This window comes from Tilletiaria anomala (assembly GCF_000711695.1).
Source record: "Tilletiaria anomala UBC 951 chromosome Unknown K437scaffold_101, whole genome shotgun sequence".
NCBI lineage: Eukaryota > Fungi > Basidiomycota > Exobasidiomycetes > Georgefischeriales > Tilletiariaceae > Tilletiaria > Tilletiaria anomala.
In genome coordinates this window covers 33264-50768 of record NW_013546921.1, presented here as the reverse complement: position 1 = coordinate 50768, position 17505 = coordinate 33264, and the positions used below count along the sequence as shown (strand labels likewise).

General features: G+C 53.7%; 7 protein-coding genes across 7 annotated transcripts; 3 read left to right on the top strand and 4 right to left on the bottom strand.

The window, feature by feature from the left end:
- Positions 1-599: 599 nt before the first annotated feature.
- Positions 600-3100, top strand: K437DRAFT_9090 (uncharacterized protein). The gene is made up of 5 exons (XM_013385661.1): positions 600-1656; positions 1781-2113; positions 2192-2360; positions 2453-2462; positions 2555-3100. Exons 1-5 carry the CDS (start codon positions 690-692, stop codon positions 3011-3013), a joined length of 1938 nt encoding a protein of 645 aa, XP_013241115.1. The 5' UTR covers positions 600-689; the 3' UTR covers positions 3014-3100.
- On the bottom strand, positions 2972-4011 carry K437DRAFT_296045 (glutathione S-transferase; the record flags this gene model as incomplete). Its single annotated transcript, XM_013385675.1, has 4 exons — positions 2972-3566; positions 3635-3698; positions 3783-3890; positions 3961-4011. The coding sequence occupies 4 exons, from the start codon at positions 4009-4011 to the stop codon at positions 3076-3078; spliced, it is 714 nt and encodes a 237-aa protein (XP_013241129.1). The 3' UTR covers positions 2972-3075.
- A 326-nt stretch (positions 4012-4337) lies between these two features.
- K437DRAFT_258964 (uncharacterized protein) lies at positions 4338-5134 on the bottom strand. The gene is made up of 2 exons (XM_013385674.1): positions 4945-5134; positions 4338-4782 (listed from the first exon to the last, which is right to left on the bottom strand). Exons 1-2 carry the CDS (start codon positions 5061-5063, stop codon positions 4368-4370), a joined length of 534 nt encoding a protein of 177 aa, XP_013241128.1. The 5' UTR covers positions 5064-5134; the 3' UTR covers positions 4338-4367.
- A 273-nt stretch (positions 5135-5407) lies between these two features.
- On the top strand, positions 5408-8219 carry K437DRAFT_296043 (RIO1-domain-containing protein). The gene is made up of 2 exons (XM_013385673.1): positions 5408-6879; positions 6953-8219. Exons 1-2 carry the CDS (start codon positions 5552-5554, stop codon positions 8055-8057), a joined length of 2433 nt encoding a protein of 810 aa, XP_013241127.1. The 5' UTR covers positions 5408-5551; the 3' UTR covers positions 8058-8219.
- K437DRAFT_9049 (GroES-like protein) lies at positions 8166-9650 on the bottom strand. The gene is made up of 4 exons (XM_013385660.1): positions 9455-9650; positions 9339-9378; positions 8390-9257; positions 8166-8323 (listed from the first exon to the last, which is right to left on the bottom strand). The coding sequence occupies exons 1-4, from the start codon at positions 9563-9565 to the stop codon at positions 8275-8277; spliced, it is 1068 nt and encodes a 355-aa protein (XP_013241114.1). The 5' UTR covers positions 9566-9650; the 3' UTR covers positions 8166-8274.
- A 923-nt stretch (positions 9651-10573) lies between these two features.
- K437DRAFT_258961 (Creatinase/aminopeptidase) lies at positions 10574-12557 on the top strand. The gene is made up of 2 exons (XM_013385672.1): positions 10574-10707; positions 11274-12557. Exons 1-2 carry the CDS (start codon positions 10615-10617, stop codon positions 12459-12461), a joined length of 1281 nt encoding a protein of 426 aa, XP_013241126.1. The 5' UTR covers positions 10574-10614; the 3' UTR covers positions 12462-12557.
- On the bottom strand, positions 12555-17452 carry K437DRAFT_8890 (uncharacterized protein). The gene is made up of 15 exons (XM_013385659.1): positions 17015-17452; positions 16722-16938; positions 16339-16651; positions 15808-16273; positions 15224-15745; positions 15052-15152; positions 14835-14988; positions 14663-14776; positions 14114-14594; positions 13734-14046; positions 13534-13666; positions 13254-13453; positions 13106-13186; positions 12939-13026; positions 12555-12875 (listed from the first exon to the last, which is right to left on the bottom strand). Exons 1-15 carry the CDS (start codon positions 17240-17242, stop codon positions 12648-12650), a joined length of 3639 nt encoding a protein of 1212 aa, XP_013241113.1. The 5' UTR covers positions 17243-17452; the 3' UTR covers positions 12555-12647.
- Between the last annotated feature and the right edge of the window lie 53 nt (positions 17453-17505).

Below are 17505 nucleotides of genomic sequence, written 5' to 3'. Positions count from 1 at the left end.
CGTCGGATGAGACTGCTGTTCGATGCGGCTGAAGATGCGATCTGAGGGATGGAACCTTCACGTTGTGGCGTCTGCACCTGTGCGCCAGATGAAATAAGAGAGGAAAAGGCACAGATCTGTCTTGATGGGCGAGGTAAAATGAGTAGACTGCGACGTATATGAATCAGAAGCTACGGAGTGAGTTGATGTTCTCCACGACGCTGGCGCGGGTCGCATTGGAGGAACGCGTCGCGTCGCGTCTCTCCCCCTCAGATGTTGGCGGTGCGCGTCGCGTCACTTTCCCGTAGGTTCCCTCGCGCAGCACGTATCAATCGGTGCAACCCAACCTTACAGACCTCATTCTTTTTGACTCTAAAGGAAGCATAAAAAGAATCGTTTCGGAGCTTTGTGAAAAACGGAGAGGCGCACATGACATGCATTCAGCCCTGCCGCCTCATGGGCCCCCACCATGAACATATCCTCACCAGCGTCTCCGTCACCTCGTATCACTCATGCTCGAATATGCTAAATGCACCTGAAATCCTCAGAGTTTTATGAATCTAGCCAATATCCCCTGCTTTAGCAAAGTGCCTCTGCACCTCTGGGAGCTGGTCCACTGTGAGCACCGACGGTAGCAACAGGAGGTCTACGTCAGGCGTCTCAGGCTTGCAAAAGACTTGCTGGCCGACATCTCGTACAAGCACCCTGGCATGGAAACTCCGCCCGGCAGACAATTCAAGGTATCGAGAAGAGGGATCTGCAACCGAACGTCGGTGCGACCGTGTTGCTCCAATATGCCAGTCTCAACTCGACGGCCCTCCTCATCAGTGACGGCGAGACGTAAACATGCTGCGATGACTCACCAAGCGTCTCTCATTTCTACCCTTCTCAAGCGCATTCGGCACGATCCTCACGCAAAGGATTTCCATGAACAGGCACCTAGCCTGACGGCCGACAACTTGCCGTCTACTGGAACGGAGGAAAGCAGCAGGATTGCCGGTTTCACCAGTCGCCCAAAGAGTACACAGTTGCAGTGGCCCCAAACAGGAGCAAGTGGGTCTGGAAAAGGCGCAGACCCGATCGTTTCATCCGCAGATGCACATATGAGCACCGCCTTAAACACGGAAAGCAGTGAATCCCTAGCAGATATGGCCGCTTACGGTCTTCCAATGCAATTCGGAAGCCACAAGGTCCTCGCACATGTGCAAGCCAGCTTCGGGTTAGCCAACTCGTCTGATTGCGAGAATACCACAGGCGGTGCAGGACAGCAAAGCACATACAACATGGAAACTCCCCGGACAGCCACCAAGTGCCGCTCCAGGGAAGTACGGCGCTTAGCCATACCCGAGCTCAAGTCAGCGGATGACCCTGAGCCCTTTCCTGAAACCTTTTCAGGATCAAGAGCCAATTCAGACGGCTCTGGTACGCGATCGTCAGAACAAAGCCGGGGCTCCCCGAATGCCGTTACAGGGCCTTCGACGGTGCATGAGCTCGTACGCTCTGCACCCCCCTATGCTACTGGGGACACCATTACCGGCAGCGCCAACAGGAACAACAAAAGCAAGAAGAAAGGAAAGGGACAAGCGCTGCACGGTGGGCAATACCCTCCAGAACACAGGTGGTGGCGCACCATGGCTCTCACCAAACGGTCAGATTTACGAGGCGCTCTGCAAAAATGTACGTTTCTCCCTTTTCTTTGCCCTTGGCTCAACTGCAAGCGAATTTGCCCAATTACTGACTAGGATGTGTTTGGTATCGCTGTCCTAATTTCTTGCTTGCTCGCGCTGCGGCTTCTACACAGACTGGCACAAGCGCTACGATCTCTTCAGTGCGTACGACGACGGCATCTTACTCGATGAGCAAAGTTGGTGGAGTGTCACGCCTGAAGCGATCGCTCACCGCATCGCGTGGCGCTGTCACCATACCCTCTCATCCGCCCCCCGATGGCAGACGATGCAAGGGAAGATCATTGCAAAAAGCAAAAGGAGCCTTCTCCGGTCGAAAGAGACGCAGCTTGTGGCACTTGATGCGTTCTGCGGCGCAGGCGGCAACACCATACAGCTGGCCATGCTCTTCGACCATGTACATGCGATTGACGTTGACCCAGTCAAGCTGGAACTAGCGCAGCACAATGGTGAGTCTGGGGAAACAGTCGGCGCGCGTGAGCAGACCTGTCTCATATTTGTCTTGAATGCTGCGCGCGTTCGCGCAGCTAAAATCTACGGCGTCGCGCATCGCATCACCTTTTGGTGCTATGACTTTCCTGACGTTGCACGGAGATGTGCGGCTGCAAATAGGAAAGACAAGTCACAAACGCTTTCGGAGCAAGGGAAGAGCCTCATACCCGAGGAGCTCCTTGACTTCCGACGCGTTTTTGATCTGTAAGCTCTGGTTCGCGTCTGTCATCAAAAAGGGAAACATTAAAGTTTGACCGCCTTGACTCATCCGATTTTGCGCGTGTACCACGGTATAGCATCTTCCTGGTGAGTATGGTCGCAGAACCTCCGCCATTACCATTTTGGCAAAGGAAGGGACGTGGCTGAATCGGTCTCCCATGGAATCATGCAAATGGCAGTCTCCACCGTGGGGCGGCATCAACTACCAACAGCCATCACTACTCCACGCAGACGCGCAAGGCAGCAGCGGGGCTCACGCGTCTACAGCATCTGCAACAGTGGATACATACACAGACACATACTCGCTCGATTCACTCGCGCCTATGTCGGGTAGAGAGCTCGTTAATCTCTGCGCAGAAGCTTTCGAAACTACCAATATTGCGCTTTACGTCCCGCGCAACACATCGCTGCAGCAGATCTCCGACATCGCCAAGGATGTCGCCTCGAAGCGACCATCTTCGCGCGGGATATTTCGAACGAGCGATGGCATCCCTACCGCCGCTGCTGCTGCTGCCACCTCTGCTGAGACAATGGTCGACGTCGATGTGGAAGAGGAATGGATGGGCCACAAGCTGTGCGCGCTCACGTGCTACTTTGGCGATTTAGCAAGGGCCGAAGTGCCCGGCACAGAGGCATAGCACGCCATAGGAGAGGCACCTTGAATGCATTAGATTGCCCCGATCCGCACAATTGATTCGTTCTATGACGGTTTTGCACCTCCCACATTGAAGTGGTAATCATACTGTTGCCAGGATTCATCCCGTACCATCTGAGCAACTAAAGGATGATTGCGAATCTGGTCATACCACCGCATGAGCGACGGGAATGCATCGCGTGTCTCTTTGCCCGCCACGTCTCTGAAGGCCATGTGGACATTCCCAAAGACAGACACGTCCGCCAGTGTGATATGGTTGCCAACTAGAAAATTGGATGCGTCGTTGGCACCGTGTTCAGTATGTGGTTTTTGCATATGCCCATCCAGGCAAGTCAGCGCACGGCGCAAACCCCACCAATGGAACGCCTCACGGCGAACATCGAATGGTGCCCCCCACTTTGAAGCGGTGATTGCAGTTGTGTTGTTGAACAACTCGTCATCGCTGAATTGGAGCCATTGATCTACGAGCGCTGCTTTGTGCGGTGTGTCTCCGAGAAGGCTGCCACTTCCATCAGGAAGGTTTCCGAGACTTGCTACTAAGAGTGAGAAGAGTGAGGTCAGTTTAAAAGTCCACGCTTTGAAGCTCCTAGCACTATCGGCGCACCGTAACGGGCAATCGCCCTACTTTCTGTGAGCAGCAAACCGTCCGCTCCTTCAAAGGCGGGCACCTGTGAGCGAAAAGCGGACATCAGTCTGCACTAATTCACTCATGAACCATGCATATGGTGAGGATTAAGCAGGGCTGTCCGCACCTTGGCCATGGGGAATTTCGCCTTGTATTCATCTGACTTGCTCTCTCCCGTCTTGGAAGTCTTGACGAATTCAATCTCGAGCTGCAAAAGCCGTGCTACCACCAAGGTCTGAGGAAGGCACCATCAGGGACTCTCAGAGTAGAAGTGATTCGCAGCAGCATGACCCAAGCACGCTCACTCGCCATGTCTTGGATGCGTCTTCCGACGGACCGTACAATCTCCCGATCATCATGGATTCGCTACCGATGATCGTTTGTGCATGCACCGCAGAGTTGTATCGCAAAGTCAAAAGAGATGTTCAGAACACGTACGACGCAAGACGCATCAAACCTGGTAGGTTGGGAATGTATGAGGGATATATTTTGCGTAGTATTCGAGCAATTGTCTCTATATAGAGAGCTAACATTTGCGCAGTCACCACGAGGCCAAGCCAATTTTGGCTTCCGGCTGTCACATTGTGGCCTTTATTATCTCCAAGTCGTAACTGCGTGTTTGTTCCCGGTGTCCCACCAGACAGCCGCTCAGCAGTAGGAGGTTCCAATATGCAGCTCATTCCACAAAATCTGCATCGTTAATACATTCGAATCAATCATACACATGTACAATTCCGTACCAAAATGTCCACCAGAGCACATAGCTCAGCACATTATCTTGCGCGCCATCCACAAGCAGCAGATTAATCCACATCCAAGCCGTCCCAACGAGGCCAGGCGGGCCCTGTCCTTGCCGGAATCCTTGCGCCTGACTTGACCTCCCTTTCGCCTTCTCACCTCCCCCAGATTTGGCCTCCATAGCGGCATGCACCCGCGCACGCTTGCGTTGAAGGTCGATCACTGCAGCATCGACGAGGTACGCGGTGGGTTGCCCTTTAGCGTTGATGAACAGAATGCAGAGGGAAATGAGCAACTGCGAGATGATGTAGAAGTAGAAGCCATTGAGATTTGTGAGGCCCAGGACGCCGGAAGCACTACCAGCAAGTGAGAGGGATATTGAACGGATGCTGCAAGGCGAAACAAAGGCAGAGGAGCGTGCATAGGTGTGAAAAGTACGTCAGCGTGTCGTCCGCATCGACGCCTCTCACTCTTCCGGAACCAATTGGCTATCACTCCTGGTTGGCGCCTCCGGAATGGAAGAAGCGAAGCGCCCAATGGCTGACACTCACTAGGAAATCTGCTTGACGTTGTGCTGCACCGCTTCGGGATAGAAAGCACGGGAAGGAGAGTCATGCGCTTCTGCTACGGTTCCTGGTGAAGCGCCAGGCGCTGTTGATAGGTCAGCCATATTTCGAGTGAGCTGCGATACAATCAGAGTCGCGGCGGGGACCAGTCGATCGAAGCAGTGTCAGGGGCCTCTGGGGATGCGCACGTGAAGTGATCATCGCCTGGCGACATGCAATGCCATTCCATCGAAAGGGTGTGAGTCTGAGCTTCGAAGCGTTCCAACTCCCAATTCCGCTCTTTCTTTCTTTTTGAGGGCATTCTTTCTTGGGGTTGAGAGCTTATCGAAATCCGAGTTCCGTGTTTGGGAGAACACTTCTTGGGAGTTGCTGCAAAGAGTCGGCGACTAACGGAATGCAATTTGGTTTCATTCTGCTTACCAACAAAAGTCACGTATGCAGAGCACGACACACTCCACACCTGCGTCGTTGGCCATCCCCCTGCGGACCTACAGTGCGACCTGGCCGGAACCGCGCGAGGCGCCTCTGTCTCTTTCGTGTCCGTAATTTCCATTTTGCTGACTAGAAGAGACCAAGATCCCATTCCGCAAAGATGTCGACCGCAGCGGCTGTGACAGAGGCAGGCGGGGAATTCGACGATGCGCCGGAGGATGTGGGCTTTTCATCACTTCCTGGCCAGCAGGTTAAACCCGGTCTGTACTCCAATGGTGTAAATGGCACCTCGGAAAATCTGGAGTCGGCCCAGCTCGCGGATCCAGACCTTTCCGATTCACAAGACGAGGACGATAGCGATGATGGCGAAGGATACGAGAGCGAAAAAGTCCGCGAATACTTCGAGTACCTCCGGACCCGGCATTCGAACGATGAAGAAGAGGAAGACGAGGTAGAAGAAGCGAGAGAAGAGGAGGCGATGGGCCGTGTGGAGGATGCAGACTGGGAATTGTCAAGAGGTGACTTCACAAAGGCCTTCAACCGCTCACGACAAGCGGACGCCGTGCTTCGCGGGACCACATGGCATCATGGTGCTTCAACGACTGGAGCTCTACCAGCCATGAATCGCCGCCCTGCACCTTTACGCGCCGCAAAAGATATTGCTACTGAAATTATTGCCGGGGATGCTGCTACCGGCGGTGCTTCTTCCGCTGCTGTGCAAGTTGCCCAGCACAAGGACAAGACGTCTGCGCAACTCGCTCAACTATCCGCCCGCTTCAGCGCCCGACTTTCCTTGCAGGAGAGATACGACCCTTCTTTATCTGTCGGCGGCCGTCTAGGTGCATCTGTGGTACCACGCAAGGCAATTGGCGAAGGACACGCGCGGGTGAAGGACAAGAGCGATCGGGCGACGAACCAGCAAGTTCTTGATCCGAGGACCATGCTTATCCTTTTCAAGATGGTTCAACGTGGGCTTTTGGAAACCATCAACGGCGTCATCTCTACTGGCAAAGAGGCGAATGTCTACCACGCCTTTACTTCAGTGCCTGAAGGCTCGCCGGAAGGCACCCCGCCGGGCAGCCTGGCGCTGAAGATCTACAAGACGTCCATTCTTGTCTTCAAGGACCGCGATCGCTACGTTAGCGGCGAGTTTCGCTTTCGACACGGCTACAGCCGCCACAACCCTCGCAAGATGGTTCGCCTCTGGGCAGAAAAAGAGGCAAGGAACCTCAAACGATTGTATGCGGCTGGCATTCGCAGCCCCAAAGTGGAGGAGCTGAGGGACCATGTGCTGGTCATGGAATTCCTCGGAAAGGTAGATGGCTGGGCGAGCCCACGACTGAGAGACGCTGAAAGTAGCATTGATGCCGAGGAGGAGCAAAAGCAAGGGAGGTGGGAGGAACTCTACCGGGAGCTCTTGGCGGCTATGCGGATCATGTACCAGCATTGCAGGCTGGTGCATGCGGACTTGAGCGAGTATAACGTTCTGTGAGTTTGACAGAAACTCGCAGCTAGCCTTGATGGCTCGTCGCTGAAAATGAACTGTTAATGTTCATGACAGCTACCACAACCAGCATCTCTACATCATCGACGTGTCTCAATCAGTAGAGCACGACCACCCGCGCGCATTCGACTTCCTGCGCGCAGATTTGCAGCACGTTGACGACTACTTTTCCAAGCACGGCGTGCATACGCTCGGACTGCGCCGCAGCTTCGAGTTCATTATCCGCGAAGGCGAGACGGCCTCCGGTAGCAGCACGCATGCTGCTTCAGAGGTCGGGAGAATAAATTCGGCGACAGACGAGAGAGATGAGCGGCGAAGTGGCGCTCGCAAAGGCGGGAAAGCAGGACTAGCCCAGATGATGGAAGGAGGCGAGGCGGACGAAGAAGCGCTGCTGGACTCCTTGCACAAGTCCAAGGATGGAAATGCAGCAGATCGGCATCAACGAGCTGATACTTCCGCCGCGGCGGCAACTACAGCAGTTGTGGTACAAGCCAAATCCACTGTGCCAGTGATCAAATCAGAACATGAGCTGGAGCTGATGCAAGTGATCAGAGAGATGATGGATGCGCGAGATGTGCAGCAAGAGGGAGAGTCCGCGCAGAACGTGTCTTCCTCCGAATCGACCTCCCATCCATCGACATCACATCAAGGGAGCGCCCAACCGCCACCCGCACTAACCGCAAATGAAGAGGCCATTTTTGCGCAGTCTTATATTCCACGTACGCTCAACGAGGTCTACGACCCCGAACGTGACGTCGAGGTGTACACCAAAAAAGGTGCAGGGGAGCTGATCTACGCTACGGCGACGGGTATGGATCGCCTCCCTGCTGTGCGAACGGCTGATGGTGGGGTGGCGCAGCAAAGCTCGAGGATGACACAAGCTAATTTTGAGGCGGGTGGTACTCAATCGGGACCGGCTGACGAAGGCGCAGATGCAAACTCCGACACAGAATCAGATTCTGACGGAGACTCTCAGGGCTCCTCGCGAGAAGACAGCAAGGAAGAAGGCCCGCGCCAGCCACGCGGGCACAGACACGAAGACCGGGACGCGAAGAAGGGGAGAAAGAAGGCTGTGAAAGAGGCGGCGCGAGAGAAGCGCAAAAACAAGATGCCGAAGAAGGAGAAGAAGGCGCGGGTAAAGAAGAGTAGCGGTGGGAAGTAGGCGTGTTACCTTCTATCAAACCTGCTTGCCGGCACCCGCACAATCTTGCCAATGCAAGTGTCCTTTTGAAAGGCATGTCACACTGGTGATTTCTGCGCGCCATGCAAGCGCTCGTCTCCTAATACTGTTTTCTTAGTGGCAACAAAGTATTTCATTGTGGTGCATTTTGGAGATTTGAAACTCCTTGTCATTTGTGGTTGGGAGACGCATATGAAAGTTACTTGAATTCAAAAACCGTCTTGAGAATTTTGCCTTCGTTAAACAGTCTGCGCAAAGCAAATTTTGGAAATACATGAATGTCAAGCTGTGATTCCGAGTTCAGCAACACTTACTTGTAGTACTCAGTCGCACTGTCGATCGGGATGACATGTTGTACAAAGTTCTTGAACAGGTCGACGTTGTCTTGGAGCAGCTTGAGCGCGGGCACAAAGACTGCACGAACCGGGCAGCGGCCGAAGCTGAGTCGCAAGTTCTTGTTGTACAGGTCAGGCCCGCTGAGCGTGACGCTGTGCGTGTGAACCCCGACGGAGGAAATGACACCGAAAGGCCGCGCGAGTTTGATGGCCATCTGCAGCGCCGCCTCAGCTCCAACGACTTCGAGGATGACATCTGCACCCCGTCCGCCCGTGGCTCCTTTAATAATCATATCGACGTCCTCACTCTGGAAGTTGATTGACTGGTGCGCGCCATGCTTCTTGGCTTGCTCGAGGCGCTGTGGGATCGAATCGACGGCAAAGATGCGCTTGAACGGCAGCGCCGCGGCGGCCGAGACAGCGCACAACCCGACGGGTCCGTTTCCGATGACTACGCACGTCGCATCTTTGCGCTCCTCATCGCTTAGACGGTCCCACGCGTTCTTGCATGCAAAGTAGCCTGTCGGCACAATGTCTGCGAGCAGCACAAGCAGCTCCTTCGGCACATCCTGCGGCGCGTGGTACAAACTCGTCTCTGCGAGTGGGACGAGTACATACTCCGCCTGTGCACCTTCCAAGGGCACGGAGCCGAACACCTTCGACCTGACGCAGCGACCCGTTTGGCTCCGTGTACAATAGAAGCAGTCACCGCAAGAAATGGTGAACGGGGACAAGACCAGGTCACCCTCTTTGAATGATTTGACGCCTGGACCGACCTTGTGGATCGTGCCGACGAACTCGTGCCCGAGGATAAAGTCGTGGTGCGATACGGGCTGGTGGCCACGATCTACGAAATAAATAAATAAATGAGTTTTGTCAGCCCATTTCAGATTGGTGCTTCCCTTAACTTCTCGGACGATGTACGCACATATGTGCAAGTCAGAGCCGCAAAGCCCCGACGTGACCACCTGTGCAGGCACGAGCACAAGCCAACTCACTGTCATTGAGAGTAATCTAGTATTCTCTCTAACCATTACCACACACCTTGACCACAGCATCGGTATCATCTTGGACCTGTGGGATGGGCCGTTGCTCCACGACTACGTGGTTCGGCCCCTTGAAGACAACTGCCTTCATCGTCCCAGAGCTGGCCATGCTGTTACAGTTGATGCCTGGCGTGCTGTTTTGGAAAGTAATAAGCTTAGAGTTGTTCCTGCTTCGAGTCTTGGGTGCATCCCCTAGAGAGCTTCTGAAAGTATAATGAGCTTCGATCAAGAGGAATGGAAGTGAGAACGTACGGGGGAGGATGGAGGTGATGATGTGTGATGTCGTTTCACCTGCACTCATGACTTCGTTGGCAATAACAGTCACCGCTCAGGGAACTAAATAGTAGGGGCACGTGTTGCGGTGTTGGTCACGTGTCTGCGGAGCGAAGTAGGGATTGCACCTCGCGAGCTGTGCATCGAAGGGTGTGCGCAGTGACACTCTGAGAGAATCACACAGGATGTCATCAAACCAATCTGGAGAAGGAATCGGCGGGCGTCTAACCCTGTCATCCTGAACGCAGTCAAGTAGATGCGCAGATTGTCCGACAGGAATCGGCCCCGACTGTGCACGGAAGGGTGGCGTGGATCTGGTAGACGCCATTATCAAGACTATGGTGTGTGGTCATCGACACAGGACCCAAGCACACGTGCTAGCTCGTGCAATCTTGCTGAACAAGACAATGAATTGGGGACGAACGGCTGATCATAAAGGATGGAGCGAACGGCACTCCGCATGTGCATTATGTCGGTCAGGAATCTGATATAACATCGAGTGAATGCGTTGAACCCCATTTACTAATATTCTATCTTGAAAACCAGGCCACAATTCGTTTTTGCTTAGAGTTGCTTGCATCGCGCTCCCATTGTCATTTTAGGGGTGGAAGTTGTGCACCGATTAGGGTTGCTAGGGTTCGAGCTCCTATCCACACACGACACTCACGGATCTTCCTTTTGCCGCTCCGCCCAGCCATAGTCAGCTTTTCCTTCTTGTTCATTGACTGGGGCGCGCTTGACTGCTTTGGTTGCTCTTGACACCATTGAGACACTCCTTCGATGGCTCCTTTCAATGCTGAGGCTCTCATCAAAGCATCGAACCAGCCTGCAGAGAAGCATCCGCTGAACAGCTAAACAGACTTTCAACCAACAAGAAACGCAACCATGTCGGCAGAGGCTGCAACTGAAACCACCCCGGCTCCGGCTCCGGCGGCAACTGAGCAGAAGGAGAACTTCGCAGATGTCACATTGACCAAAGTAAGTCCTGAGCCTCTATACCAACAACGCGTCGCAGTTCAGTTTGCCTGAAGGAAGGTGGCAAGATAGCGCAGAGGCTGTGAGCACCGCGGCCCTTTACGAAAAGTAATCTTCTATCGCATCAGATTGTGGAGAGGCTACCTCAGTCAGCACATCTGAGGGGTGCATGACTTGTTGGATGGAAGACAGCTTTGCAATGAGCGCATTCGAATCGCAGATGATGGAAGGGCACGGTACTTGTGCGGAAATTACAACCAAAGGTACCAAGCAAACATACCCCAGGCTTCAGGTGCGGGAGCAGAGTCGCGACATCTCTTCAATGCACTGTGATGGTTCTCGTCGAAAGGTATCTGCGAACCCGTCCCAAGAAGTTTGCAGCATTAAAGCTGTCAGCTTTGCGGGAATACTTCGAATGCGCGCGAGTATAAAATATGGATTTCGTGTTGGAGAAGGAAAGGAGACCTGCGACTTCAACAGAGGTAGCAATGTGCTTCGCATGCTTCGGGCAGTGCATCCTTGCTTGTGTCTTAAACATCGTCTTCCCCCCCTCCTTTTGGACCCCATAGTACAAGACTGCCGGCGATATTTCGTCGCGTGCATTGAAGAAGGTCGTATCCCTTGCCCTCCCTGGCGCAACGCTTCTCTCGCTCGCCGAGGCTGGTGACAAGGAGCTGTTGGCAGGAGCTACATCCGTGTACAACAACAAGAAGAACATGCCCAAGGGTATCGCCTTCCCGACGACTGTCTGCGTCAACAACGTCATCTGCAACTATCGCCCGCTTCCGATTAACCTCCCGCCGCCAGCCGCTGCAGATGAGGAGGGAGGAAAGGAGAATGAGAACGGCAGTGCTGCCAGCGCAAACCCTGCATCAGGCGCACAACAAGAGCTCAAGGCCGGCGACGTGGTCAAATTCCAGCTCGGTGCACACATTGACGGCTACTCGTCGATCATTGGCGAGACGATCGTCGTCCCTGCCTCAGAGGGTGCTAAGGCCGAGCCGGTTACAGGCAAAGTCGCCGACTTGCTCAAGGCGATCAAGACGGCAGAGGAAGTGGCGTTACGTGTGATGAAGCCGGGCGCGTCGAATATCGACGTTGCCAAGCAGATTGAGCAGGCGATAAAGGAGTTCGAGGGTGTCCGGCCCGTTGAGGGGATGCAGACGAACCTGATGGACAAGGACGTGATCGACGGCAAGAAGAAGATCGTCGTTGCGCCAGATGCATCGAGTCGCCCGGACGCATGCAAGCTCGAAGCCGACGAAGTGTACGGTATCGACCTGCACGTCACCACCTCCGCCGACGGCAAGTCCAAGACGGGCCTGCACGCGACGACAATCTACAAGAAGACGGGCTCAACATACCTGCTCAAGATGGCCACCTCGCGCAAAGTCTTTTCCGAGATCGCCAAAAAGGCAGGTGCGTTCCCCTTCAACATCGGCTCCATCCTGCCCGTGGAGGAGCTTCCTCGTGCACGCATGGGCGTGCAGGAGTGCGTCGCGCACAACCTTGTCACGCCGTTCGAGGTGCTGCACGACGGATCGAGTAGTGCAATCACCGCGCAGGTCTTCCTCACCATCGCTGTCAACAACAAGGGCGCCATCCGCCTTAGCCCCGAGAACCCCAGTGGGTGGTACAGCTCGGACAAGGTCAAGAGCGACAAGGAGGTCAAGGACGAAAAGCTCAAGGAGCTCCTCGCGCAGCCCGTTAGGCAGACCAAGAAAGCCAAGAAAGCCGCCGCGGCTGCGAAGGCTTGAAGAGCGCGGGCATGGACATGTGTTCGTAGGCGATTGATCAATGTAACATCAACAGCACCAGCGAGGACCAAACGAACATGTTTCAGACTCTTGAAACTGTATCTCCTCCCTACCTTCAGCGGCATGCGTCCTCTGCTGCTTGTTTACACATACACACGTAAAAGCTAGTCAACATAAGGAAGCACATTATGAGGACACGTTGTTCAAGCCAACCGTTCTCAGCAGTGCCTGCTCCAGCCTTCGTGCCGCTTCAGCGTGGTACGTTCGGCTCTGAGAGACCCACGGAGTGTTAAGGAGCAGCTCTTCCGCTTCGGCCATCGCTATCGATGCGTCCTCAAGGCTGCTCTCGCTGGCTTCAACTGGTAGGAAGTCGGCGAGTATCATATAGAGTCGTTCGCTTGCATTTTGGCGGAGCTGCAGAGTGAAAGACTCGGATTTAACTCACTAAGCAAGCTTGCGCGCACCAACGCAACTCACCGTCGGGAAGGGATGCCGCAAAAATGCACAGATATGCGTTACCATTCGCCGCCGCAGCGATGGCACATTCGTCAACATATTGACGCACCTGGATTGGCGGATTCCGAGCAGTTGAAAATCAGCATCTCGAACTTTAAGCCTGAGGAAAATCATACTTTCAGTCTCACAAAACCACGCAGGCCTGCAGTCGTGGAAGTGATTTGATCTTGTCGACGCTTCGGAACGCAAGCTTGTACATTGGTTGAAGTCTGCACAGCAGATGAGATTCAGTGTGCTCAGGCGATGGAGGGCTGAAACGTGAATTGAAAAACTCACAAGCTAGAAAGCTGCTCCCAGGTGGACGTCTCCAAGACTGTATCGAATAAAATGTTGCAGGCTTCGATAACAGGCACAAAGATCTTGTTAGAACTAAAGTTAGCCTCAAGTAGCTTGTGCAGCTCGACCAATATGAGAGATGCTCGCGGTATAGGACTGTCCAAAAGCCATGGGTGTAACGCTGAGGCAACGGATTGCCGCTGCCGGACACGAACAATGGGTGAATAAACAGTGAGTACGACACGCAGACCTGAAGACGAATCGATATAGATATGCATACCGTGACATCTGCTTTGCTTCCAATACTGTTCAGGAAACCTTCGAGCAGTGAGCGGCGGTACCGGTTATCGTCGAGCAGAGACACTAGTCGCGTGAACAGCCACGAAGCATCGCGCAGATTGAGTTCAGTTGCCCTGAAGAAAAGAACAGGTGAGCAACTTATTTTGGGGAGACTGAGAGCACGGGGTCGCGAAGGCTCACTCGTCAAGTGCTGACAACAGGGCCTTCATGTGTCTGTCTCGAGGAATCATTGGTGTAGCTTGTGCGGTTCGATGCAAGGATTTCGCTGCGCACGACCTGACAGAATCGATCCTTTCGGCCGTTTGCTTCAGAAGGCTTCTTTGAACATCAAGGAGGGCGTATCCTGTTTGCGCGCGTGCCTCACACCCTTCGACGATGGATGCGAGTGATTGCATCGCAGCAGTTCGAACCCAAGAGCCGACATCGCCTCTTTGGTCGACGGTGTAGTCTTCCAAACAGCCGATGAGCGCAGTGCAGATAACGAGAATGGTGTCTTGGGGCAACAACGGCTCGAACGTTATTGAAGAACACATAAACTGCAAGGTAAAAGACCGTCTCACCTTTTGAACAACTTTGATGCTGTAGCAATCTTGCTACCGAAATGCAAGAATTCCTCCGAGCTTCTATGATGTTGCTGTATTGCTCCTTACCAGGGGTCACAATATTGACTAGAAAGCGAGCGATTTCTTCGACGGAACTTGATCCATGGAGAGGTTTTATTGATCCCAATGCTAGTGACCAGCCTTGCTGCTGATTTGCGGATAAAGACTTCCAGCGGCGCCTGACACTTTCGAAAACATCCCATGAGGGATATGTACTTGCAATTGCTTTCACCACCTGTGATGCTGACTCATGCGTACTACCGTTCGGACTTGCGAGTGCGGTCTCGAGAATGTCTTCGAGATCTGGGAGTTTAGCCTTGTGCGCAACTATTGACCCCTCAAAGTTCGCCGCGACGGCAATACATGAGGCCTCTAGAAGGTGCTGAGAGATACCAGAAGACCTCAATGTGTTTGCTACCGTGTGACAGCACTCAAGAATCTGGCGAACAGACGATATGGACATTAGCATGACGTACGATGACGTCTTGACGTTGAAGCGCCACGCACTTTTGCACGCCTTCCACATGCGTCGTTTGGATCGTTGGTTCCAAAAGATGCACCGAGAGCCGCTAGGGCGAGTAGGCGGCCATGCGCAAGTGGCTGGTCTTTGGACGGTTGGAGCTATGGAGCATAATGATTGAGCAGCGCACATCCTGCATCGGTCGCAATCACAACTCACGAGCGCATCGACCGTCGGCATAAGCAGATTGTCCAAATCATGTCGGACCACACTGCAGATCGCTTGCGCCGCTGCCTCGCGGACACTGATATCCCAATGCGCCAACGAGACGCGCTGAAGTTGTCGAAGAAGAGCCTCGCGGTAGATCACATGTCTGTGAAGCGATACGCGTCAGCTATGATTGAATTCCAGTCGTCGGGAACGCAAACCGTCTCACTCGGCTATTGCTGGAAGAACATCAAGAAAGCTTTGCTTCCGAACTCCAACAGCGAAAAAATCCGCTTTGCGAATAACCTCCAAGCCGTGTGGGAAGATATTCTGCGCAAGATCATAATTAAGAGGAACAATAAGTCGAGAACGCTGTGTAGTAAGTAGAATAAGCGACCTACAAGACGCCCGGCACATTCTTGGAATGCTGCGCTCGCAGCTCTGCGAATGCTAACTTCCCGGTCTGTGCAGGCGACACAAACAAGATTGGCAGCCAAGCTATCCGCATGCGGCCGGATGCTTTTCTCGTCGTTTGCTCTCGCCAAAGCCCAGATGACGTAGCACGCAGCATCGCGCACACCAGACCCGACACTGTGCGCGCCACGTCGTGGGTCAAAGAAAAGAGCACGTTGAACCCACATGAGCTGCTCGTCCAGCTCGTATTGTGCTGCCGCAGGGATATAGGATGAGGCGCTGTCCGTGCTGAGCATGCCGCGCCTTGCGAGCTCGGCTAGCGCGAGGCAAGCTCCTTGCCAAGTGTGCTCCGAAGCGGCGCTCAGGTCGATCGAACCATCTGGCAGCTGGATGACGTTGCTGGGGAAGAGGGAGACGATAGCTTCGGTGACTTGCGGCACCATTGACGGTGGAAGACGCGTACAGACTCGTGCAAGGCCTTTTGCGGCCGAGTACCGAACCATTGTGTCCTAGCGAGCACTACATTGGTCAGTCGCATGACAGTCCTCAATGAAGAGGTAGAAGTGCCTACCTGATGCGAAAGGCTTTCAATGAGCTCTCCGATGTACCCGTCCACTTCTTCTGGCACGTCCGCATCCAGACCATCGTCGAATTCTGCATCTGCGTCAGAATTAGCGGCAAATTCTTCCGCCATCAAAGGCTTGGCACGGACGCCAGGACGAGCCAAAGACCGTGCGCTTCTTGGCTTGAGCAGCTTGAGCGCGATTCTGGCACTGAGTTTCGTCCGCCCTTTTCCCACGAGGGAGTTCTTCTTTAGCTCTCCTCCAGCCTCGACTTGAGTGTTAACCGTATCGAGCAGAGATTGTAGCTGGGGCAGAATCTCTTTTGCTCTATCGGGATTCAAGACTTTCAGCAATTCACAAAGTGAGAAGAGAATACCCGTGGAAAGAAAGGGGAAAGACGTGTCGTGCTTTGCAGTTTGCAAGCTCTGCTCGCACCATGGCAGGTATGCATCCAGTTGCGCAGCGGCATCTTTTCTGTTCGCAGAGCATAATGATAAAGTCAATGGGAAGGTTTCAACCAGCATGAGTCGGCCTCGTACCTTTGAAAGAGCTTTCCTAGGACCATGATGCCCGCATCCCTTTCTTTGCCTGAGCTGGACAAGAAGCCCTTTGCTATAGTAGCAATCCGATCGGCTGTTGGCTCACGATGTGCCTTCGAACCGGTGGCTGTGATGTCAAAATTCTTGAGGTCGAACGGGATCATGCACACGAGCGAGAGCCATAGCAAGAGTGTATATCGCACCTGCCAGCTGTACTTCTGATTCCGTCTCTCAAGGAGGGACGCTTCTTGGCTGGCTTCGAGCAGAGCGAGCACCGGCAAAAGGTCGTCGACCTCATGGGGAAAGAAGTGTGCTATGAGGAGAGTGATGGAAAGGATAGTTGACTTAGGCGTTCGATGGGCCGTGTGGTTCTTTCAACTCACTGATGATCTTGTGGCCCCGTACCTTAGTGTACAAGTACATGAGCTTGCTGAGCCATTCTAGACCATATCCGTCTTCATCGCCTGCGTTCCTGGACCGTTCTTTCCCAGTCTGGGCATAGCAATCCTGAATGTGCCATCTTAAAGCGGTAGCTATCGGGGCAACCATGCGGTCCAGGACGGGATCGAGGAGATAGGATTGCTCTTGATACTCATCGAGCTGAGCAACATCGAGCGGGAGGCATGAGCATAATTTCAAGCTGAAACGAAGGAGAAAGCCTGTTGCAAAGACCCACAATATTCGCAAGCTCTGCGAATAGCTCTTCTTCGCCATGGGTCGTATTGAGCTTGTCCTTCGTTTGATCCCAATCGAAGGCACTCCCCGGTGAAACAACGGTGACGGGTATCCCTGACGCAGTTGCAAGCGCAGGAGTAGTGAGACAAATAAACTCCTGCAGTTTCGCGAGGAAGAGTGTTGACTGCTCGAAGCTGACGAGCTTTTTCTCTTCGATGTCTTCGTCCATCGCGACTACGTCTCACTGTCGCCAGACGGTATCCAGGCAGGAATCTCGATCGAAGCCCTTCTTGGCTGTCGAGGCTTTGCCTTCTGCTCCTCTTAGCCAACTGATGGCAGACGTGGCAGAGTATATGGCCTCCGCAGAAAGGAGGTGGTTGCGCACTGCATCTGCCCTTCTCTCTGAGTTGAACAAGGTTTTGTAAGGAGTGCGATTTTGGGATGGCGAGAAGTGGTGTTAGAAGTGTTGATCTCTCCTTTGCGCGTTTTTGA

What these genes read in the sequence shown, in the direction of transcription:
- K437DRAFT_258964 (XM_013385674.1), bottom strand. Translation starts at nt 5,063, where the DNA reads ATGGCTGACCTATCAACAGCGCCTGGCGCTTCACCAGGAACCGTAGCA. An exon ending in AACGTCAAGCAGATTTCCTA is followed by an intron (nt 4,783 to 4,944) that starts GTGAGTGTCAGC and finishes TTCGCCTTGCAG; the next exon opens with CATCCGTTCAATATCCCTCT.
- K437DRAFT_8890 (XM_013385659.1), bottom strand. Translation starts at nt 17,242, where the DNA reads ATGGACGAAGACATCGAAGAGAAAAAGCTCGTCAGCTTCGAGCAGTCA. An exon ending in AAGAATGTGCCGGGCGTCTT is followed by an intron (nt 15,153 to 15,223) that starts GTAGGTCGCTTA and finishes GATCTTGCGCAG; the next exon opens with AATATCTTCCCACACGGCTT. An exon ending in TGGGAGCAGCTTTCTAGCTT is followed by an intron (nt 13,187 to 13,253) that starts GTGAGTTTTTCA and finishes TCTGCTGTGCAG; the next exon opens with ACTTCAACCAATGTACAAGC.
- K437DRAFT_9090 (XM_013385661.1), top strand. Translation starts at nt 690, where the DNA reads ATGGAAACTCCGCCCGGCAGACAATTCAAGGTATCGAGAAGAGGGATC. An exon ending in ACGAGGCGCTCTGCAAAAAT is followed by an intron (nt 1,657 to 1,780) that starts GTACGTTTCTCC and finishes GCTTCTACACAG; the next exon opens with ACTGGCACAAGCGCTACGAT. An exon ending in GGAACTAGCGCAGCACAATG is followed by an intron (nt 2,114 to 2,191) that starts GTGAGTCTGGGG and finishes GCGTTCGCGCAG; the next exon opens with CTAAAATCTACGGCGTCGCG.
- K437DRAFT_258961 (XM_013385672.1), top strand. Translation starts at nt 10,615, where the DNA reads ATGTCGGCAGAGGCTGCAACTGAAACCACCCCGGCTCCGGCTCCGGCG. An exon ending in CAGATGTCACATTGACCAAA is followed by an intron (nt 10,708 to 11,273) that starts GTAAGTCCTGAG and finishes TGGACCCCATAG; the next exon opens with TACAAGACTGCCGGCGATAT.
- K437DRAFT_9049 (XM_013385660.1), bottom strand. Translation starts at nt 9,565, where the DNA reads ATGGCCAGCTCTGGGACGATGAAGGCAGTTGTCTTCAAGGGGCCGAAC. An exon ending in ATACCGATGCTGTGGTCAAG is followed by an intron (nt 9,379 to 9,454) that starts GTGTGTGGTAAT and finishes GTGCCTGCACAG; the next exon opens with GTGGTCACGTCGGGGCTTTG. An exon ending in CGGCTCTGACTTGCACATAT is followed by an intron (nt 9,258 to 9,338) that starts GTGCGTACATCG and finishes TTTATTTCGTAG; the next exon opens with ATCGTGGCCACCAGCCCGTA.
- K437DRAFT_296043 (XM_013385673.1), top strand. Translation starts at nt 5,552, where the DNA reads ATGTCGACCGCAGCGGCTGTGACAGAGGCAGGCGGGGAATTCGACGAT. An exon ending in TTGAGCGAGTATAACGTTCT is followed by an intron (nt 6,880 to 6,952) that starts GTGAGTTTGACA and finishes TGTTCATGACAG; the next exon opens with CTACCACAACCAGCATCTCT.